The sequence below is a fragment of the Rhopalosiphum maidis genome, chromosome 2 (genome assembly GCF_003676215.2).
Source record: "Rhopalosiphum maidis isolate BTI-1 chromosome 2, ASM367621v3, whole genome shotgun sequence".
In the NCBI taxonomy this organism is placed as follows: Eukaryota; Metazoa; Arthropoda; class Insecta; order Hemiptera; family Aphididae; genus Rhopalosiphum; species Rhopalosiphum maidis.
The window spans coordinates 24,605,615-24,631,354 of record NC_040878.1 but is presented as its reverse complement, the minus strand read 5'-3'; the positions used below and the strand labels follow the sequence as shown (position 1 = coordinate 24,631,354).

General features: G+C 26.1%; 2 protein-coding genes across 2 annotated transcripts; one reads left to right on the top strand and one right to left on the bottom strand.

Annotated features, from left to right (window-relative positions):
* The first annotated feature begins 71 nt into the window (after nucleotides 1–71).
* On the top strand, nucleotides 72–11,411 carry LOC113551149 (endoribonuclease rege-1-like). Its single transcript, XM_026953201.1, has 5 exons — nucleotides 72–630; nucleotides 1,314–1,413; nucleotides 3,167–3,391; nucleotides 8,152–8,259; nucleotides 11,303–11,411. Exons 1-5 carry the CDS (start codon nucleotides 72–74, stop codon nucleotides 11,409–11,411), a joined length of 1,101 nt encoding a protein of 366 aa, XP_026809002.1.
* Nucleotides 11,412–20,389: 8,978 nt separating this feature from the next.
* On the bottom strand, nucleotides 20,390–23,635 carry LOC113551148. The gene is made up of 2 exons (XM_026953200.1): nucleotides 22,970–23,635; nucleotides 20,390–20,863 (listed from the first exon to the last, which is right to left on the bottom strand). Exons 1-2 carry the CDS (start codon nucleotides 23,633–23,635, stop codon nucleotides 20,390–20,392), a joined length of 1,140 nt encoding a protein of 379 aa, XP_026809001.1.
* Between the last annotated feature and the right edge of the window lie 2,105 nt (nucleotides 23,636–25,740).

Below are 25,740 nucleotides of genomic sequence, written 5' to 3'. Positions count from 1 at the left end.
AAAAAAATTCTGAAAAAAATACATCAGCAAACACTAATTTTACCATAATTGAATAAAATTTAAATTCTACTATGGACCGACTAAGACTTCAAACTAGATCAATTCCTGCTTATAGTATTTTGGGACTTATTAATAGCGCAACATATTCCAATATAACAGCATTAAATGATACAAATAACGGCGCTATAGACCTTACCTTAGGTGCTATTGCTGGTAATCATATTATGGCTCATAATAATTATGGAAGAATACAAAATGACGCTAAAATTTTTCATCAAATTAATTATATTTCACCAAGTCCAATTGATTGCATAACAATTAGTGATGACGACAATGATATTAACACTGTGCATCAACAATCTGCACAATCTGCTCAATTTGCACCATTTGCTCACTCTTCTGGTCAATCTTTTCAATTTGCTGGTCAATCTGCTAGTCAATTTGTTCAATCTATTCAATCTGCCGGTCAATCTCCTAGTCAATCTGTTCAATCTGTTCAATCTATTCAATCTGCCGGTCAATCTCCTAGTCAATCTGTTCAATCTGTTCAATCTATTCAATCTGCTGGTCAATCTGTCCAATCTGCTGGCCAATCATTGCAATATATTCAGCATAATTATATGCGTCAAGGTAATTACTATTTATATTAGTTTAATAACACAAAATAAATAAATAATTTAGATTTTAAACCAGAAATGCTTTGAATATTTAAAATTATATTAAATTACACATAATTATTCTAATATTTTTAATTTTTAATAAATATTAATATTTGTGTATACAAAAAAGAATTCTCTACTAACTGATTCATAAACAACATGTATCCAAAACCATGATAGCTAGAGACTTTATATTTTTATGGTACATTCATTCCGCTATCTAAGGGTGCACTAAGAAAAAATGTACTATTTTTTTTAATTTTAGGAGATGCTCATATAAAGATTTGATGGCTTATGAAAAAAAAATATGGTTAGATATAATTTTAGATATATTTTATACTTGGTCAAGACCACTTAAATTACTGTGTTAAAAATGTGTATAGTATACATATTTTAATATTTAATACACTTTAAGACAGGGTAAATCCATGAACATTATTTAGTTTGTCACAGGCAATATTAGTTTGTGCAGGATCAGTTAGTTTTATTATAATTTATTTAAATATACCAATTACTTATCTATATCTGTGTTATAATAGTATAATTATTAGTATAAGTATTATACTTGAATAATGGAATTTTATTTTTAAAACTAATAATAGTAGTTTAAAATAAAATTTGTCTTATTTACAATTATAAATTTTGATTTTGCAGAACCTAATTATTTTCAACGCTTGGCCTCACCATCTACTTCATCAATAGTTCTCGGAGAACAGAGACCAATTATCATTGATGGCTTAAATATTGGTTATGCGTAAGTTTTATTTTTCATATAGTTCTTTTACAATAATCTTAGATAAAATTATAAAAAAATTAAGATACTTTAGGATAGATGTGATTACGATTATTTTGTTTCTATAATAATAAATTTAATTACTAAGATAAAATTAACTTTGTGCTTTGATTCAAGTAAGTATAATAGCCAATATTATTACTATAAACTACGTAACATAATTTTTGGTGTATGGGTGTATACAGAGTTGGATAGGTTTAAAAGATAAAATATAAATCATAGGTTTGTAAGTATGTTACACAATACACAAATAAACCAATACCTTTTATTGAAAACTGTAAAAATTAAAATTTAACATAAACAAAAACTTCTAATACAAATTATTTTTTTGTTTATATAAAAACAATTTTATCAATAACAAATAAAGGTATATAATTAAAACAATATTCATAAAAAGTTATTAGTCATCACTCATTATACAAATAAAAATTATAGAAATCTAATAACCCAATTAAGACAAAATATTTAAAAAATTATAAGTATATTTATACATTTGGACAATTGGACAAATCAGTTATTAGTTATTACCATAAAAAATTATACTCATATAATACTAGTAGGAGGTTGAGGACTTACTCAAGTTATCAAATCGGGATAACTTTAATTAATATAAAAATGAGGTTAAAATCAAACTAATTTGTGTATGTGTGCGGTTCTTATTTAAATATTTATAATTATACAATAATTAAAAAAAAATTTTATACCTATTTATTATTTAGTTAGTATTTTATAAGTTATTTTTTTGAAGTAGGTAGATAACTTAATATTTAAAAATGTTTAAAACCATATAAACTAAAATCATTAATTTGTTTTAACAACTCTTTAGGTAAAAAGATCAAAACTATTCAAAATTTAGTTATTAAAGTCATTAGCCTAACTAAAAATAATTTTTAAAAAAATGATCTAAGATATATCTTATAGTTGGTTTCTACTGAAGATTACAGCCTTTGATATTATGAGATTTTATTTTTTATGCCATTTTGATTATTCATATTATCTTACAGTAACACATAGGAAAAATATCTGCAAATAATTATTATCCATCTTTTAATTAACTTTGGTGTTAATATAAATTGTCACATGTAAACTGCCTTAAAACATTTTATCATATTAAAAATTTAAAACTATTTTGCATTACCTGGAAGACACAACTTATAAAAAATATTTGAATTTTTATTCACATTTATATTTATATGTTCTATTAATTTATTCATATTATTTAAACAAATTCACAGTCACCTTCATGATAATTTAATTACAATTATATTTATTGTTGAAATAGTATAAAACTGTTTTTAGATAATGATATGTAAGTACCTAATAATTTTTTGTTGTGCATTATTTGATTATTATTATTTATTGACGATTAAAAGTGTATGAATCGTATACAATATAGAATATGAATAAATTAATATAAATGCAATTTAAATTATCTCTATTACCTCTTTTAGAGGAATTAACATAAGACTAATACTTGCTGTAAGTTTTTAGGGAAAATTACGTAAATGTAATTTGGAAACAATATGCTTTTAGGGGAATTTATATTTACCCATTTTAATATTACAGATTTATTGATAATTGTTGCTCACCTAAAGATGTGTTTTTGTCATATAGTCTCATTTATTAAACTAACAATAAGATTTAGTAACCATATTTTAAACTTAACATGATGTAAATAGTTGATAATTATTTTGTTGTTTATTTATTTATTTAGTCATGGATGCAATAAGAAATTTTCTGCAAAAGGCATTGTTTTATGCGTACAGTATTTTACTAATCTAGGATTTCGAGCCGTGAGAATTTTATTACCACAACATTATCAAGGAATGCCTGGATCAGAAACTCACTCAAACATCAGTTTGTTATTGAACGCTGGTTATGTTTTTTTTACACCTAGTAGAAAAATTAAAAACGTTCGTCTAACATGCTACAGTGATCGGTAATCTTAAATTGATTTATTTTTGTACTAATAGTTATTTATTTTAGATTTTATTGTTCAATGAATTTAGTTATAAGTTATAACAAATCATTAATACAATATTACAATACTATCTAGTACCTATTTACCCTAACAGCAATCTATTAGATGGCACCAAAAAAATTAATTTAGAACCATTTTAAGTTTATGGATGAATTCAGGTTTGGTATTATGAATTGTTGACATATAGACAGTACCTACACACAATGTTAATACAACTTGCCCCTATATAATTTCATTATAGTAGGTATAAGTTACACCGTATAACATTTATAGTGGCTTACATTCTATAACAATATAAAAGGGGAAAATAATAACAGTTTTCTATTTTTTAATTTTATTTTTTATTATCTGGGTTAATAATGTATGGTACATACCTACTATAATAATAGTATAACGTACACTAATACATTTTATAAATCAAAAAAGTTACCTATTATAGTGATCAAATTTATTTATTTATGTTTAAGCAGTATCTATCAAGCAAAATAAGGGTGGGCAAGTGGGTATCGCTCTGCTGTATAGTAGAAATATGGAAAGTAGGTCACTATAATTTCTTTTTTTCTTTATTACAGTGCTTATAGCGGTCCATTTAAAATCATCACCGCTTCCAATATACTCTTCCACCTTTCCCTATCCATTGCCACTTCCATATCCAGTATTAGATTAATTTGCGTTAGGGTTTTCTTAACTGTATCGTACCATCTCTGCTGAGATCCACCTCCAGGTCTTTTTCCCGTTAGATTGTTTTCTGTAACTTTCTTAATGAGTGATTCCTCAGCTCGCCAAACGTGTCTCGTCCATTCTAGCCTTTTCCTGGCTAAGAAATGTCGTAGACTCGACTTATTGTATAGTTTTGCAGGTTTTCGTTTGATCTTCTTTGGTAACTTTCCAAGTCATTATTTTATACTGGTCCAAATACTTTCCGGAGTATTTTCTTCTCGAAGCTCATCTGTAGCCTTTCTTCATCTCCTTGAGTGTTAGAGGCTAGATCATGTCTCGCATGCGTACGTTACTACGGGTCTTAATTATGTGCAGTATAGGTGTTGCTTTGTACGTCTAGACAGTAATTTGGAGGAAAATATTTCTTTCATTGTGAAGTAACATCTGTTTGCCGCATTCAGTCTCATCCTAATTTCATTGTGCATATTGTTCTTTTCGTTTCTGTTAACTCCCAAGTACTTGAAGTCCTCTACCTGATCGAAAGTAAGTCCTTCAATGCATACATTATCTTTTACAGTTGTATTCCTAATTATCACCATATCCTTTGTATTGATTTCGTTTATTACTAGTCTCATATTGCAGCTAGATTTTATTAGCTTTCTTACACTCTTCTCGACGTCGTTTCTGGATTCACCTAGTAAAATAATGTCATTTGCATCGGCGAGCAAGGTATAAAGGCCTATTATTTTCATTTTCTTCGAGATCTAACCTAACCTTCACCACCTTTTCTAGAGCTAATTTAAACAGCACTGAGGACATTGCATCACCCTGTCTCAAGCCATTCTTGCATTCAAATAATGAGGATAAATCTACTAGCGAACTTTACAACAGGTTTGTTCGTTACACATCTGGATTAGTCTAATTAATTTATCGGGTATGTTAAAGTTTCTTAAGTTGTCCACAATCGTTCACGATTGATGTTATCGTATGCCTGTTTGAAGTCCATAAATAGCATATGAAGGTTCTTATTATACTCGTAATACCTTCCCATGAGTTGCCTTAGTGTATGAATCTGATCTGTCGAGGACTTTCCTTTTTTAAAGCCACACTGGTATTCTCCAACTATGTCTATTCTGTATATTTCAAGTCTCTTCAAGATAGCTGTTGATAACATTTTGTACGAGTATGTGATATCCAATACGAAATTCCGCGATAATTCGTATCTTCTTTTTTGAAGATTGGACAAATAATTCCTAAATTTTAATCCTTAAGCAAACATTATTTGTTCCAAACATTTTTTACTAAGAGGTATATTTCTGTCGCAAGATCTTTTCCGGCCAGCTTAAGTAGTTCTGAATTAATTTTATCATCTCCTTGGGCTTTAAAATTTTTTAAAGCCTTAATGATAAACTCTATTTTTTTCAACTTTGGTTCGGCCAATTTTGGTTCTGCTGTTTGATAAGACATTATATCAAATTTTAAAATATTTCCTTTGGTACTATTATTATTTAACAACTCGTCGAAATGTATACGGAATTGTTCGATTATTTTTGTCGGATCCGTTCTTTTTTAAGATAGAAGTTTGAGGTTTATAGTCTTTTTTTACTGCTTTGCATTTTTAAAAAAATGTTCTCATGTTGTAATTTTCTTCAAGACTTTTCAATATTTCTTTTTCGACCCGTCTTTTTTCTCTTCTAATCGTTTTGTTTACTATTGTCTTCCTTAGCCTATATTTCTCCGTGGATTCCGGAGTAATATTCTGTAACATCTTTTTTCTCACATCATTACGCTTCATTACTATCCCTTGACATTCGTCATTAAACCAATGTTTCTTTTTTATACCTATATCATTTGTTTTTAGATCCTTTGTGGCTCCTTCAATTATACCTCGTATGTTTTTCAATCTCGTATCCTGATTGTCCACTGCGTTATATTCACCATTCTGACCTCCTGGGATAAGATGTTTCTATACTTATTTATTTTAATTGGGTCTTCAGTTTTTTATACTTAGAAGCTTTAGCTTATTTTTGTTTTTTCTCACCTTCCAGTTGATTGAAAACTTTTTTGTTAAAGTAGCCACCACCAAGTAGTGGTTCGTATTACCATCTGCCCCCCTGAAACTATGAATATTTTTTATCCATTATTTGTGTTCTTTATTGGTCGTTATGTAGTCGATCAGATTATAAGTTCATCCATCAGGTAATACCCATGTCTGCAGTGGCGTAGTTACCGCAGGGACAACAGAGGTAGTTACCTCGGGGCGCAAAATAACAAATAAAATAATATTGGTTTTGTGCAATTGTAAATTTATTTTTATTTAATTTAAAAAAATATTTTTTATATGATATAAGTGTGATTGGGTTAAACTTATAAAAAAAACCTTAAATTTGGTCATGACAAAGTTTTAATGACAAAGGTCGAAGAATCGAATTTATATTAGGTAGGGCGAAAAATATATTTTGCCTCTGGGGGCTGATGAGGGTACTTACGCTACTGCATGTTTGCTTATATATATCCTTTCTTAGGAAATAAGTACTACTAATAACAATGTCTCTAGATGTTGCAAAGTTTACAAGTCTTGTTCTGTTATCGTTTCATATATTGTGTAAGCTTTCACTACCAATTGTTGGTATATAACCTTCATTTTGCCCTAATTTTGCGTTTAGATCACCAATTACAACTTTATACTGTGTCTAAAAAGTGTATCATATACTCGTTTGAGGATTTCATAAAATACATTCTTTACTACTTCCTCTTTTTCCTCCGTCAGTGCGTGTCAGTTGATTATTACAAGATCATAGTTTAACATCGACAATCGTATGTAGCATAGTCGTTCATTTATCGCTTCGAATAGGTAGTAATGACTCATTGATCAGGAATCCCACCACTAAATCGTGTTTGGACTCGTGCCTACTCTGTATAATATGGTGGTATCATCTGACTTTACGCTACCATTTCCTAGACATCTTATTTCCTGTAGCACTACCAAAGGTATTTTATATCTTTTAATCTCGTCCATTATGGGACACTAATTACAATATAGATACAATACGGAGATGATTTGTTAATCTAGGATATATTAAATATTTATATTATTACCGTTGTTTTACGCGATTTCCTAAAAAATTTAATTTCATACATTTATAATTTTTTTTTTATATTGACATTGGAGTTTTATTTTACATTTATTTGAAGAAGAAATAATGAAGAACCTTGTGTTGGGTTTTTTAACCTTAGGTATAAATCACAAAACTTTTATGTATTTTCAACTTAAAAATTCCTTGTAAATTTTCGCGATTTTGACATATTTCGAAAACATTTGTACATTAAATGCTTATAAACAAAAATTGTAACTAACAATTTTTAATTTTTTTTTTTTTTACTACGATAATTACAACTTATAATAAGCCTTGTTTTAAATTTTAAAGACTTTTTAGAATACCAAATTTTTTTTATCGGCATTTCAAAATAGAAACTATAAATAGTTTAAAAAAAGTCAAAATATTTTGAAAATTCAATCGTTAACAGATAACGCTAATATAAATATTTGATGAAAATGTCAAGTATTTATAATGTTTCGTTATTGAGTTACAGCAAAATAAAAAATATCGTTTTTGTCGAAAACTGGTGATGCGTAAAAATTTCCGTTTTTCCGTTACTTTTTTAGGGGTTTTCTTGACGCATTTTAAAACTACTCTAAATTTTTTACCGTTGATCCCCCAGCGTACCAACTAGATGAATTTCCTTTTAAAAGAGGTGCTGAAGTAAAAAAAATCAAAGCATTATTTCTACTCCAAAACGTGATGACAGACATAAAAATAAAAATAAAACATACATCATTGTAAAATTAATACATTCATCACTCCGTTCAGATTTAAAAAAAATAAAAATTAAATTAAATGTATTAAATATGTTTATGTATTTCTAATAAATAAGATTTTAGCTTTATAAATTATTTTTATTTCATAGAATTTCTTATTAATAGAACCTAGAACAATTCAGACATTTTTTGTTACTTTTATATTTCTTTATTATTATTAATATATTTTTTTTCTTAGAATTATACTTGATCATGCTTACAACTGTGGTGGAGTAGTTGTATCAAATGATAACTTTAGGGATCTGTATGAAGAAAATGAAAAGTTTAAAGAAGTCATTGAAAACAGGTAAGCTATAAAAATTGTTTGATATCATTGTAACTTTTGGATAAAAAAAAAGTAGATGCCCTATCGTAGAGCTTGATTTACCAAATATATGGTCCAGGATAAAATAAAAATTGGGCTTATAATGTAAATAAAGAATAAATATATACGAATACAATATGAATATTAAAATTATACTTTATTCTTTAAAGCATTTGTCAATTAAATAAAATTAAAAAATTATAAAATACGATTATTTGTAATAAATTATTGAAAATTTTTTTTTCTGGCCTTTTGTTTGGAAAATACATCTATAATTTCATCAAAGTCAATACTTTCTATTGAAAGTATTCCTAAGGCATCCAATTTTTCTTTACCCATTTTCTTGACCATGATCTATTTTTATTCTTTTTAAAAATGAAAATGATCTTTTACTTAAACAATTAGTTATTGGCATTGTTAAAAATATATGCAAACATGTTTCTACATTTGGAAACGTATGCGCTATTTGCATATTTCTTATAAATTCTAATTGATCGGTTAGTTATTGTTGTGCTATTGTTGGTAGATAAAATAAGACTTTGAAATTAAATAAATTCATCTACGAACCTTTTGGCGTCAATATCAAGTTCATTTTCATATAACAATATTAATGCTTCAATTTTAATCATAATTTCATTTCTGGTTAAGTTTTCTTTAAATATCTTTTTTCCACATTAACATAAACTTCTCTTCTTTTTTGTATTTCTGCCAATAATGTATCGCAAATTACATAATGAGTATCAGTAATGAAATTTTGTCTTAAACTTTGTTGTCTCTTTTCAACATTTTTTTTATTCTTTTGCATTTGACATTTGTAATCAATTTGTTTTTCTATTATTAAAGGATTCATTTTCGTATATTTCAAAATTTTCTCGGACATTTTGTATGAAATCAAATAGAGAATTGTATAATGGCACTATTATCGATATATTTGTTGTTGAAAATTGTATAGTTTTTGTAATTAAATTTATTAGCTGTAATATACAATTCCAAGTAACAATCATAATCGCCATTTCTCTAGCTTGTTCTTAGTTGATTTAAAATATGATTTGCTTCATTACGAGTATTTATATTTTTATTCATATCATTAAACATTTCAAAAAGAATTTTGGTAATTTCAGAATAGTCAAGGGTCAAGGCCTTGGTAGCATTAGCATTCGCTGACCAACGTGTCTGTGATGATGTCATGATGATTTTAAAGAAAGCATTCCTTTTGATTTAATCTATCCCAATGATGAGTTAATACAGAAAAAAAATTATATTACGTTTGAATAATACTGAAGTATTTAACTGCATTATTACAACTTCCAACAGCTAGAACTCCTACTAAATATAATGAATGTGCTGTGCACGGTAAATATTCAGCAGCTGGAGCTATATTTTTTATTCGCGCTTGTAATCCCGTATACTTTCCAGCCATATTACTTGCATTATCGTATGACTGGCCAACACAGTTCTCAATATTTAAACCTAATTTTTTATTGTTTCAATAATAGTTGATGTTACGTATTCAGCAGTATGACTATGAATATATTAAATAATAAATATAAATATATATATATAATATAATATTAATATATAACTAATATATTACATAGTTAGTGTTAGTCACCGGTGGACCCCTTGGCCACGTGGGCCCAGGACAAATGTCTATTTTGTCCGTGCGTAAATATGGCCCTAAGTAAGACGGTTTTACTAAAACCAATATATTATGACAATATACATCCAAAAAGTAAACATAATCATTATGTTATAATGTTGGTTTATGATAAATGGAATATTATGATAGATTAGGCAATTGTAGTGTTATTATTTTATTAACCATTCAGTGCCGGCCCGATGGTTTTAAAATCTGGTGCAGGATTTTGCGGGGCCCCATATGGCCCCATTTATTAATTTATTAATTATTTGTATATACATTATACGATATACACATCTATATTTATTTTATTTTATAGAGAATCACATTAATTTTTTATAATTTTATAAACTTTAAGCCCTTTAAGGTATGTTAGAAACCTAACTTTTTATGTATAAACTATAATAAAATCCAATTCGCATTTTATTATATAAGACACAAGATGAGTAGGTTTAATGTACTTTGGTACAGTGTACAAAGAATATTTTATTAATAAATATTTTTATTATATTGAACATAAATTATAATCATGATGCATTGAGTATACATTTACTTAGAATAAAAAAATTAAAATACCTTATATAATATTATTTAAATATTTTTTCCCGTGCTTTTTGTGATACAAATAGACCAATTGTCTCATTGTAGCTCAAAGAACCGGCAATACTATGTTTGATGCTGATAAGGGCCAGGTCCGGTAACTTATGCTGTGATAGATTGTTACTTACTGTTTGGACTATTCTTTGTCGGAAAATTTTGAAACGATTGGGTAGAATTTAAAGATAATGAACAAATTTGTTGAAAGATCCACGCAGTTTATTTAAACTTTTTTCCCTTATGTTTTTTTTTGCCTTTTTTAATTTCCTGACGGATAACTACTAAAATTATCCCGATCTCTAGATGAAATGATACAGAAGTATATGAACTACAAAGAATTGTTTTTGTAAATAAATGCATGTGAAAAAATACTACCTATCAGTCTTGTTTTTAAAATTTAGATAGAATTATTTTAATAATTTTACATAAATAAAAAACAACATAGGTCGCAATTTCTGTGCTACTGTCTACGGGGACAATATTATGTTTATTTATAAAGTGATATTCCTAATAGAATAATTTCTAGCCTGTGGTCGCACCGCTTGCCCCCCCCCTCAGGGCCGGCACTGTAACCATTCAATAAATTATGTAAAATTATATTAACTATTAACTGCTTTGCTTTAATTAAACATAACATATAAAATACTTATTTAGATGACTAGATATTTAGCTGAATTTTCAAGCTATGAGCTATATTCATAATATTTGTGTTTGTAGTATAATGCATATTTTAATTTGGGTTTATGTATATTATTATTAATTAGTATATTTTTTTCTAACCTTTTGTAGGCACATAATGATCATGTTTATCAATGACGAAATTATTGTTCCATCTGATCAGTATAGTCGTCAATATCCAAATTTGTATCTTTCAAATATTTTGCATTTTCCATCTTAAATTTTAACATATCGTCTATAAGTATTATTTTAAGTTCAAATAATACAATTTGTTTTCATAGTAAATGGCTAGTATTCTTAGATTAATGTTTGTTTTTATGTATTTTATGAAATACTACATTACCTCAATTAACAATACATTATATATTACAATATTTTATATTATATAACATTTATAATTATAATAATATACATAATAATTTTAAGATAATTAATTTTATCCTTGGAATGATAATTTTTGTTGATTCAAATTTTTATTACTAAAAATAAGTATTAATAAGTTCAAATTAAAATACATTTTTCCAAAAATGTTAAACTGATGTCAATTTATTTTTAACATTAAACAATTACCTCATATAACAATAAATTATAATATAAGAATACATTATTGATTATTATATATTAATATTTATTTAGGATAATTGATTTTGTTTATATTTACTTTAAATTTTATCCATGCAGTTATGTAATGACAATATTATTTGATCATAAAATTATTGTTCCAATTGATCAATACTGTTAACAATATCATTTAAATTATTGGTGTTTGTATCATTAAAATATTTTGTGTTTTCCAGCATATATTTATACATAGTAACTATAAGTACAAATTGAATTATACTCTACCTACTCTGTACTCAATATTTCTATAGGTACCTCAATTAATATAAGAATATAATAACATACATAAATTTAATAAGTGATGAAATATCTATAAAATATTTCTTTTTTATGTTGTATTACCAAAACTTAAAAAAAAATTACCAGGAAGAACCAGTCCAATTATGTGCAATTTATTGATAAATGTTTGTTTTAATATGTGAGCTACATTTCACTGTTGACCTGCATATTACCTATAAAATAACTTGTGTAAGTACTGTTTTTTCACATAATTCCCTTCCAAGAAGATGATATCAATAACTAAGTTATGCTCATTTATGTAATCAGTATAGGTACTCTATGATCAAAATTTGTCAATTATAGTGTGATTAAGGGATTAAAACCATTTTTTTTTTAAATAATAAAGTACCTATGGTCTTGGTAATAAAGATCATCTGATTACTCTCGTTATACAATTTTGTTTTTAATTTTCAACTGATATTTTTGACATTTAATTACTTGGAAGTTGGAATTTCCAAATTTGTATCTTGGTATGATTACTATATCAACCATTATTTGTTATTTGTGCAGATAATTTACATAAATACAATAAAAAATATAATCAAAGAAATTAAATAAATACACTGGCTCAATTTTATGTTAAAAAATATTTTTCTATATTACATATTATGATGTATTATTGATAATACCTAATAAAGTAATAATATTTGTAATTTGTATCGCAATTACCTACCTCATAGGTTGCACATGTTGGACAAATGCTGTTTTACTATAAATTGAATTCTATAAAATAATCTATTATCTTTTATTAGGTAGTTAGTTGTTTTATGATATTATAATTCTAATAACTTGAGTTATTTATTTAATGAGATTTTATCAATAAATTATTATATTAAAGTTATTTTAACATTTAACTATTTAATACTAATTGCTTTGTTCAATTTATAAGCTGGATATGATTTAGGTCATAATTATAATTTTTTATTTGGTTTAAAGGTGTTTTTTAAAATTCTTTATATTTCAAAGCATGTTGACAGAATACATATTATATAAACTATTAATCAAACATTATCTAAATTCTAATATAACATAATAACTTTTATTATGGCCTATGGGTCTTTCTTTAGAATAGTATCTTAACTAGAATAATTACCTACATACTTACATATTAGTAGAGAGAAATTGATTTAATAGTAGTGTAATGAATATGTATCATAATATAATACAATAGTATTAATATTTAATAATAAATGTAATATAATATTATTATTATATTATTATATTATTGTATATATATATATATATAATTGCATAAGCTAGATAGTAAGTGTTTGTAACCTCAGTGGTTGAAGTGGATGACCAGCTGAGAAAAAAAAAATATTATAGTAATATCTTATTCTGTTTTTATTTAAGTATAGAAATAATGTTTATGCATAAAATTATTTTTAAAATTTCATGCTTTTATGCTTTTTTTACATTTTTTTAAAAAAGAACCACATCTGCCATATTACATTGAATTATATTAAAAAATTATGAATTTTAATTGTTCAAACAAATTCATTTTATGTGGAAATGTTATTATTGATAATTTAAATTTTACTTATTCATTAAATGTTGATTAAAATTGATAATATTTTATTAAAATCTTTATTTTAGACCACTTCGACCACTTTAATAGGTATTATATATAAAGTTACGGATTTTCAATACTAATTAAATAATTTAAAACTAAATATTCATACATATATTTCACAGGATGAACCATTTAACATAAGATATTAATTATTTAAAAAAACTAAATACTAATGTTTTTGAAATTGGATCATCATAACGGAATATTATGGTAACATACAAATATTTATAATTATTTAATACATTATTAGAACTAATAGAACTATAAACCTTAGAATAATTATCCATTGTAAAATTATAAATTAAAAAAAAAATAGATCTAATTATAAATGTATAACTAGTATTAGTATTATTTTGCTTAGCATAATTTATTATACACACAGTGTCTTATCTTGTCTGTTCTCGTACATTAAAATACAAAATTTGTTTTTTTTATTATTCAATAAAATTAAATTTAAATTTCACTAAAAATTGTATTCATTTAATGACTAATTACAATTTAGTTTTTATTTATTCAACATTTAATTAAATAAAAATTATAAATTTTAGGGTCATATAAAAAAAGATAGTAGAAACTAGTAGAATTAAATAATAAACTTAAATTCAATATAATATGCATTGGATTGAAAGTATTGATTACCTTATACTTTGAAAGCGAGTGAAGTCTTCTCTTACTAGTCTTAAATCTATAGACTATAGGTAGGTAAAGTTAATGATGATGATAAATATGATAAGACATACTGTGTACTAAATATTTAAGGATTATTTATAAGTTAGTGTATTTTTTATTTTATTGTAGCTAGTTAATTTAATATTTAATGGTTATATTATTATGTATGTTGTGTGTATTCATTTAATTGTTAATTATTTATTTTAAGTTCTAACCAGTATTTAAAAAAAAAAAAAAAAAAACTAATGTACTTTTACTAATTATCATTTAGCTAATTATTATGCACTTTATGTATTATTACTTATCAGTGTTGAGCTAAAATACTCTATGTTTAAACAATTATTTAAGTCTCTATACAATATCATTGGTTACACATAGAGTTTTTTGCCAAACTATGTACCTATATAATATATATATAATATAGATACTTAAACTGTTAAAATGGTTTGTTATTTTTTTATAAATTGACTAAACTCTTAATGTCAAATTGTACCTAAAACAATGTTTCATGAAAGTTAAATAAAATAAATAAACTCTGTGGGGTACAAATATTGGAGGACATTATAGTGTATAACATAATTTTGATTGTAAGGGATGTGCTACTAATAACTTTCTCAAAATTACATAATTACCTATGTATGACCATCCTACTTAAGTAGAGGGGTACTTATAGAAATATATTTTTATGAAGGCAGATACTTTGAGGCAGAATTTATCCACTTTTCTCTTATGAATACACGTCACGGCTTATGAGGAATGCCTTAACATCTAAATTCTAATAATACTTTTAACTACAAATAGTTGATTAAGCCTTGACTTCAATATTTTCATTAATATCAAATAAAATCAATCATCACATATTATCCTCTCTACTTCCCTTATAGATGGTCACTATATTATAAGGTATTCTCATCGATATTTATATAATGATTCCGATACATCTATAGTCAAGACAAATAGTTTATCTAATGTTTCAAGAGAAAGAAACAACTTTTATTTAATGTGAACGACCCACCACATGAGTTACCTACTAAAAGACAAAGCATACTACCTTATCTATATTCAAATGCATAAGACAGTTTTAAATTTACAATACAAATAAACATTACTAAATTTATAATACAATAAGTAGATGAATGCTATTAACTTTTAAAATATGTGGCTTAATAATCATTAATTTATTAAATCACATAATGATGATCTTAAATTTCAACAAACAATAAAATATTTAAATAAAATCAGCACATGCATAATGCAGAAGAAAAAAAAGAAAAAGAAACTTTTTACTATGAATAAAAATGGTAATTTATCAAATTGTATAACGACTAATGAGCCCTTTAGAACAGATAGTCAAATTTTGACACGGTTATTTGCAGTAGCAAGGTTATATTTTTATTATTAGGTAGGTACCTACTACCTAGTATATTTTATTATTTTACAATTTTGAATGTTAAAAAGTGATGTGTATTGAAATTTGAATCAAGCTATTATTAATTATAGGCTATAGTACTGCAATAATATAAAATTATATTTCGTCGATTCGTTGTATTTTAGTAATTATTATTTAATTCATTTAAACATATACTATTTGAATTTTATGATAATTTACGGCTGATCTGTCAAATTGCGCAATTTCAACTTGACTAAAATTCCATATTATACAGGGTCCGACATAAAAACCTCCCATATTTCAAGATGCAGTTGCAAATAAACAAACAAAGAATTATAGAAAAAATTCTTTTATTGTTTTACTAATAAATATTATGCCATTTTTAATTATTTAGTTTAGTTTATAATATATCGGTTAAGTTGTGTCCTCCATTGTTAACACATTCACGAAACCTTTCCCGACAGTTGTCCATAACTTTTCGTGTCATTTCTGGTGTAATGGCGGCCAATGTCTGGTGATTGGCTCCTTAAATGCTTGCCGGGATGCTGGGCGATAATTGTACACTTTGCCTTTAAATATCCCCAAAGAACGTAATCACTGGGTGATCACGTTAAAAAATTTTAATTTAAGATTATTTTTAAAATCTCGTTTTATTTTTTGTTGGTTTTTATTTCATTTTTTTTTTTTGTTCCTTGTCATTATATCTACTAAAAATGGCACGTATAACCACTATTACCACTACCCTCTCCTCTGTTGTACCATCGTCCACCACCACAACTCACACAGCGCTAACTCTAAATACGGGAGGTTTTTTTTGCTGCAGGATCCTGTATCTTGGACCTAGGTTGTCGTCGGCATCGACACATCTGAGTTAGGTCCCAAGTATTAGGGTCTAATCAGAAGTAGTTTAGAAGTTAACCCATAACTTTTTTCGTTAGTACCCATGCATTATGAGTATATTATATAGACTACATCAATATTTGTTAAAATGAGAAGTTCAAAAATAACAAAAATATTTATATATCTGTCTTATTAGCTTCTTAAGATTGTGAGATAAATATAAATTATTAAAAATGTGTAGAAATCAGTCTTACATTATTCATTTTGCTAATTATTTAAAAACTCTTAATTTCAAACTTCAAATAATTTAATCATACAAATAACGGCGTGCTAATAGCTTACATTGATTTTTTTTTTATATATTGTTTACAGCTTTATTTGTATAATCAAAAATTTGATTTGAATGAATGATAATAGTCATTATTACTCATTAAAATTGAGGTTCTTAAGTTAGATGTATGAATTATATTTATAGACAATGACAGTATAATCAAGATTCAAAGTAAGAGTGTGTAGGCTGGTTGTAAGACTTCTACAAATAGGCTAAAATGTATAAAGAATGTCGCGCGCCCTATCTTTTAAGACAGTAATAAATTTCAATATTTTTACTATCTTCTGATGTGGTGGACAAATTTGGACTGCTTAATAATTTGGCAGTCTTATTTTAAAACTGAATTGGCGCCCATTATAATAAGCAGGGTTCAAGTTACATTCAAATGAAACCAGTGTATCTTTGCAGAAGGAGAGGGAATCTGCAATTATTCAACAATATTTTTAAAAAAAGTACTCATTCTTCTTTTTGCTCAACATCTTAAAGGTTAGTGAAGATTTATTTTTCGTGGGTAGGCCCCTTAAGGGGGCGTCAATTTTTTTTTGCACCGGGGCACAAAATGTCCAAATGCGGCACTGACTCATACATAATATATTATTAAGAAATACTCAAATACCAGCAACAATTCATTTGTAATTTGTACTATATTTTATTTATTCACATTTCACACACATATATATATATATTGTTTGCATCATATTACAAGTGAAAATCCAACTATAGCGCCGCTTTGGGCGTATAGAGATAATAAGTTTTACAATCTTAAAACATAATATATAATATCGTAATATTATCTATAATAATTAGTACTTAATAATAAGTTTATTATAATAAAATGGTGTAAGGGTTAGAACCTACAGCTTTAGATTTTTGTTATACAATAAGAAAAACTTACAACTAAAGTAATGTATTATTTATTAATTTCATGGCCGCATTTATTATTTTAATAACCAGGGAACAATTATTTTGTCTCCTACTCCTCTCCACAATTTACCCATTTACTTAAATTTTGACAGATTCCATTTTTTTAAACATAAATAATTTAAATATTTAATCAATGTAATGTAATTATTTGCTGTATTTTTACATACCACATATAGCTTCAAAATGCATTCATTATTTATTTATTTGCATCTTATTTCCACTCCTAAAAATGAGTTGCCCCGAACAACTGTTGATTTTCGAACTTCCTTAAATGCGGCCATGATTAATTTATTCATTAAATGCTATAATATAATATGATAATAAATGTGATACAATTTGATAATGTGAATTAAGTATTAAGTATTTATTCACTTAGGTAGTCTAAAAATTATGTTCATAAAAAAATTATAGTTATAGGTATCCAATTCAGATTACAGTGGTTCCGTCTATGCTTATAAACATAAATAAATGTATCAATATAGTATAGGTAAATCCCATGGTTCAAGGAGTGACAATTTTTAAGATAGGTATTGACTATTGAACATTACCTACTTATAAAATTTAAAATATATCTTAAACATGCTTAGACAAAATAAATGTATTGTGATGTTTTTTCTCGATAGTAAATAATAATATTCACGCGTGATTAGGTAAGTATATATACTTAAATTACTATTATAAACTTTAGTGTATAGTATATTATGCGTTCTTAAATTATTTGAATTCGGGAATGCACAAGAACGTAGGTAATGCGTTCAGCGCCTCAGTGGACACATACACACTGTACCTATACTTATTACCTACTTAGGTATTATGTATTAAAATTTGGTAATTGAAGTTTCGATTAATATGTAATGATTTATTGTTGGTATTTATTACAAATTAACTTAATATTACGATAGTTATTCGAAAAATGACTCTTATTTATTTGATAATTATAATTCGTCTTTTAGTTTACTTCATTACTTGGAACCTGTTTAAAAATTATATTAATATACTTAAATCAATTTTTAAATTTTAATAAATATTAGTTAAATATTTCAATCTTTAGTTGTATATCATGAAATAATTAAAAAGATTCAACTGATTGATGTAGTATATAAAATAATATAATAAAATACATTAATTATTGTCATTTTTATAATGAATAATTATTATACAATCTTTTAGAACGTACTGCAAAATATGAAATTAAAATTATTTATTTTGAATTAATATGGGTAATTTGATTATAATCTAAGTTTTAAACATTTTAATAAACCTACTTGCATTATATATGTGGATTTTATCTTTCGTGAAAAATATAGGTAAAACTATTTTAGTATATTAAATATAATTTTATAATTTTAGTTATAACAGATTATTTTGTACATTGGTTTTTGAGAAAACATAGATACCTAGGTGTTTAATAGTGATTTTGAACCTTTGCTTTTATAAATGTTTCAATTACTTAACTTGGTTATAATAATAGGTATTATATTTGCAATAATGTGCCATCATTTTTATTTGCAGTTTGATAAGTACCTATTAATAGTACGAGTACCTTATAAAATAATATTAATAGGTACCTTAAGTATTATAGGTTAAATTAATGTTAAGTTATCTATAATTTCTTTACAAAAAATTTGCTTACCTAATTATCTATATTTAATTTTAAGGGTTAGAGTTCAAACTTTATGATATAGTTAACAAGTACAATAATTACATCAATATTTTTTAATTAACAATTTATAGTTAAAAATTTAAAATAATTCAGCATTTAAAAATATATCTATAATATTATAATATTAAAATGTATACTGAAAAATTTATTATGACACTACAACCAATATATTTTTACAGGGCAGAACCTATTACAATATGTGTAGCAAGTAGATCTAAACTTATTAAATGTTATGTCCTTAATGCCTTGATATATTGTTATTAAATTTTAAATTTGTTTTTGTTATAGTTACATTATCATTATTTTACTTAAAGTACTCATAAGTTTGAACTCAATAAATGTATAGTTAAAAACAATATGCTCTAATGGAATCAATAATAATTGAAATATTTATGACTTTAAAATAAGAAGTAAAAATAGTCTTAAACTTCTTTTGTTGTCTTAATTTTACATAAAAATTGAGAGGTATTTTATTTTATGATATAGGAACTTAAATAATTAACTTTTGTAAATTTAAGTTTTTTTCATTTATATTAATTTTAGAAATGTAATTAAGAACCATTAGAACAGTTAGCATTCTAAAAGATATACCCCATCTGAGTATGTATGGATTATAGGATACAACTGGTATAGTTTCTTTTTTTTTAATAGTTATAATGTGGTAAAACACAGTAAACGCACATTATATTTATTTTATTTTGTGAAATTATTTGAATCCAGAAGGAGTATTTGATAATTTGTTTTTATTTATATTCGATAATGTATGGGTTGTGAAAGTATTAAATACTATGGATAGGAATTGATTGCCCGTGTACCATTTTTTTTTTTTTTTTTGTTTAAAAAATGTGAATTTTTTTAAAATTTGTTTTAAGACACTAACAACTACTTGATTTAAAATAAATTATAAATTAGATTATAATATTTTCCTCATATCTTACAATTAAACATGAAGGACGACACAAAAAAAATTGCCAATATATATCTTCCATCGGAATCATTTTTTTTGTTCTTGGAGAGTCAAAAAAGTATTGTTCATATTTTTTATCGAGTATCATTACCTTCCCACAATATTTACAACGGCCAATAAGATCATAACAGGTCCATAGAGTATAAGGTATAGTTTGCCTACTGAATTTCACATGGTTAGTCATTAGAGATACAACTGATAAATTTAATAATGTTGGCACTGTTAATAAATCAGAATACTTATTTACGTTGGGTTCTAAAAAATCCGGGATAAAATCATTAAAATTATTATTAACAATTTTGATTTTACGAAAATATACATCCGATAGGCAATCTGGAAAGAACTTTATCTTGTTACCATCAACAAATAGAGTTCTGAGTTTTGAAAGTTCACCTATGAAATGAGGTAAATAAGTCTGAAACAAATGAAAAATGATTAATGAATATGTTTGGTATAACTAAAGAGATACCTACTCTATTATTTTTTTATTTAAATATTATATGTATTATTTTATTCTGTGATTAAACTAGTTTTATATAAAAATAAGAAATATAATGTAACTACACAATGTAAAATTTTTGTAACGCTACAGAACAATATTTAAATTATTTTTTTATATATTTTTTCTTTAATAAAACCTAAGATACATAAATTCTACTAATAAATCATACTTTTAATACTTTTTAATGACAACTAAAACAAGTATTATAGATTATTTTGTTTATGTTAGTTCTTATCAATAGATTTTTGAAGATGCTTTATTCTCAAACAATTTATAAATACCTGTGGGAACTGAAAACAATGGGAATATATTATGTTTTTTACTAATAAATATTTGAACGTAGGTACTTATTTTTTTTAACCTAGGAGAGGGACATTTATAAGGATAATTGACTAGCAACAAATTGTTTAAGCTAATTTTAGGAAGGTTTTTTTTACTTATTTTTGTTTCTCATCTTTTGAATACAATTTATTAATTAAAAATTATTTGTTCATTTTGAAAAACTAATAAAAACATAGGTTGTCAATAATAAAAATCTAAGAAAATTGTGTTATAATAGTAACTACTTATGCATATAAGATTTTTATTTTTAGCAATACCAAAATGTATAGAAAATAATATGAGTATTCCATATTTCTATGTTGATATATAAAATAGCCATTTATACTTAGTTGAAACTAAAATAAATTACTGATATTGGTAGATTGGTACTCATAATAATAAGACATTTATCAAATATTATATTTTAAGTAATATTATAAGTAATATAATCCTAAATAATAAGAAACATTTAAACAATTTAAAATAATACACATAGATATTGTCATATTATATAACATTATTTATTATATCTATTGGCGTTAACAATTTAATAGAGATAGTATAATATTTAATATAAAATTGAATGTGTAGATCTTAGTTGTGATATTAATACTTTTGGGACCTATTGATTCTATCAATTTATAAGTACATCAAGGTTATAAACATTAACAACTTTGTTAATAGGTATATGTTATCTAAAACAACTTATCGATTATGCCATTTAACATTTTTTACCTGTAATCATCCTGTTTCCATCTTAGCTTTATAAAACAATATTTTTAAATTTAAAGTTTTTAGTTATAACTTATAAGTATCTAATACCTATTATGTTAAGTGTAATCGATATTGGGTTTGAAGGTATTTTTAAAAATTAAAATAGGTAAATGTTTATCGTGCATATATTGTATACTAGGTATAAGGTATATACAATGTCACAGTTTAAATATACCTTTAAGGTTAATAACAAACATAATGATAATCAATGAACTATTATAAGATATAAATAATAGTTTATAGATACGTATACATTTTTTATAAATTGGTTTTTCAAAATTAATGTTGAATAATTATCATGTAACTATCTATAGTTAAAAGTTATATAATATTTTTTTATTACAATGTAATGATGCTAAACTATATATTAATATATTTTAATACCTATAGAATAGTACAGAATCTATATAGCTATAGAAGTAAAATCAAATAATAACTTTTGTTTGGAGTTTATATTTCCTGGTTCGGTTAAAAACGTACTGCTTTAAATTGTTGAAATGGAAATGTTGTTTTAAATACATCTATACTGGTGAAATTTATACCAACAGAATCGATGTACCTTTTTCATTTAATATAAAAAGGTTTATATAGTTCTTAAGTAATACTGTAATAGGTACCAAATACCTAGGCAGATGCGTAATGCTAGGGTTGTGGAGTATAGGAAATAAATTTACCTATATGCTTTGTTTATATGTTGTAGTCTTACTTACGATAACGATTTTTTTATTGATTATTTTTTATCTTATATTTGTCGTTTACTAAAGGAAAATTTAAGTTAAAAGCAAAAATTAAAATAAAAATGCTTATTGGTAAACAACGAAATTGTAAATAAATAACTAGATAAATATAGTAATAATTCTTATATTTTCAGACTACACAGTTTAATTTAATGATAATTTAATTGAATAATAAATCGATACTTACTAGTGCATTATTGGACACTGACAAACTATGTAGTTTTTTCAGATATATGATTTCATATGGCAATTTCTTTAAGCCGATTGAATTCATTTCAAACTCATTCAACGTTCTACTTATAATGTCCTTAGTCATCCAATCCCAAACGTAATTTCGACCACTATCTGGCATATTCAGTTTGCTACCATTCAGGCTAAGACTTACAATTGGTAAATTTCCAATCCCCGCTGGCAGATAAGATAAATCGCAGTTTTCCAGGGCGACAGTTCTCAGATATTCTACGTCAAAACCGGACAATGTATTGGAACTGTTATTCCCGAAGAATTTGAGAATATCAGTTTGAAAGGATTCGCTGATGTTCAAGTTCAGGTTTTTAATGAGACATATCAGATCATTCGAGAAATTTTTCGCCTTGCCGACATCATTAGTCAAAATGACCACCTCGTGCCTAGGTTTTCGAAACCGTAGCACGATTTTCTTATCAAGAAAAATTAAGCCATCCAAGTTGTGAAATTTATATTCAAATTCCACTTGATTCGGTCTCTCCATTAGAAATATTGTGTATGTGCCATTTACATTGGAGATTTCGACAATGGAGTGGTTCACCCGCGTACCATATTTGCGCCCCGAGCTCATGCTATCTATGAAGATATATCCCGTGATCGAAATCATTATTGCTTTTAGTTTTGTTAAAACGTATTTTCTAAAGTAATCGGTCACTTGAAATTTGACTGCGTACGAATTTCACAATGGCGGTAGATAGGCGTAATCTCGTTGACTTTCACTACGGACGAATCACCCCGCGATTAAGTGAAATTTAATGAAAATTCACGAATTAGAACCGCGATCGTTGGAGGGTGTACGATGGCCGACACGCTAAATCCCGATGAAACTACTATAAACTTCGAACTATCGATGTACGGATCGTATTAATACTTTTATATAAATGCGCAGTTGTATTTAATATATATATATGTATATATAAATTTAATAGTGATACGTGACCACCAATTGGAGAACATCGTTTAGTTTATATTCAATACATATTAATCGATAAGGTGTAGCTTGTTGCGGGGGAAATCATCAAACCTAATCAGCTGATTCTGACAAATATCAATAACTACGGTTCAGCGTTTATAAGGGTGTCAAAAAATGTTATTTCCTTGCGCAAATATATGGATTTATAATATGTATATATTTTATATAAAACACGTCTGTTCGGTAATTGTTGGATTAAAACAAAAAATAATTATTATTACAAAAACAGCAGGGACAATAGCAACACAGCAGAACTCATCATAACGCAATCTCAAGTAGTTCGACATTTGTGCACAAGAGCGCTCTACGTAATAGTCGCGTTGTACCCTTGTGAAATGCGATATCGACCCGGGGTTGCGTCACCCGTGGGGTGTATGTGTATTTTGAATCATCACTACGACGAGGCAAACTATATCACCGTTCACCGAACGTATATTAAAATATTTTCGATGGCCGATTGATGAACACTGCTTACACTGATATGTTGTGAGTCCGTGTACGACGATCGAAGGGACTCGGCTAATGTAGATGGGCGACTGGCGAATACCATAGACTACAAAATGGTAAAGCCGATATCGAAAAACGATACATATCGTTATAAAATACATTTTCATCAAATTTAAAACGTGTTTTCAATTTTGTTATAGATTTTATAATGATACAACATTATTTGCATTATAAATTCCCGATGAGGGGGGAGGAGGTGATAAAAGAACTCGATTCTCTGTACCGATGCAACAAAATGATGATACGTATATTTTATAATACTTTTAAAATTCAACAAGAACCCTTTTTAATCGCTCAATTTTTATAAAATAAAAGATCTAGCTATACTGTATTATTAAGTTAACTGGCCCAAAGCCGATTCGGAAATGATATTATAATTGTGTAGCTCATAAATCAGGGTGGACAAAATTTAGTAGTTGGTAGGTCAATTTATACTTTCATAAAAAAACTCGGGGGCCGCTAAAAGAAAATATATGATAAATGATATTATTATATAATGCACAAATTATTACATTACAGATTATATATAATAATAATGATTAGATTACTTATATTTAGAATTATTTAGATTTGAGATAATTAATGAAAACAATTTTCAATATCAATTGAACACTCTTTAGTGGTTAATTCGACACTCGATTTTAAAGACGAATTGGGAAAATGATTTCTTGATTTAGACTTTATTAAATTTATAGTTGAAAATTGCAATTATTCATAAATATACTTACTTTCAAATAAAGAAAAAATTTCAAGATAAAAATTCCGTAATTTTGGGGGGAAGCCAAAAAAAAAAGGCTTCGAGTGCCGTGGCTTGGACCACTCTTATTTAAATAATAAATAGGTACCTATACTAGGTTCAAAATAAAAAATGTGAGTTCAGCGGCCGGCTTCTGCGCAATGGGCGTGGCATATTACATAATCACAATATATGGTTTAGTATAGTAGGGAAACCGGTATAGTGGGTGACCAGATCACTGCCGCCGGCCAAAACTTGTCGCAGTCGAGATTGTATTTTTTTTGAACTAAGTATACCTAGTTGTTGAATATAAAAATCATTTCTACATCCTTTTTTTGATCCTTATACATCAGAGTATTAGATATTAATTCTTCTTTCATTATTTGGTCAACAGGAAAAATTCTTAGGATGGAATAAGGCCTGGGTGAGTGGACGACTCATGTCTGGGCACCTGGCCTAGTATACATCTGTATCTATCAAATAATAATTATTAATA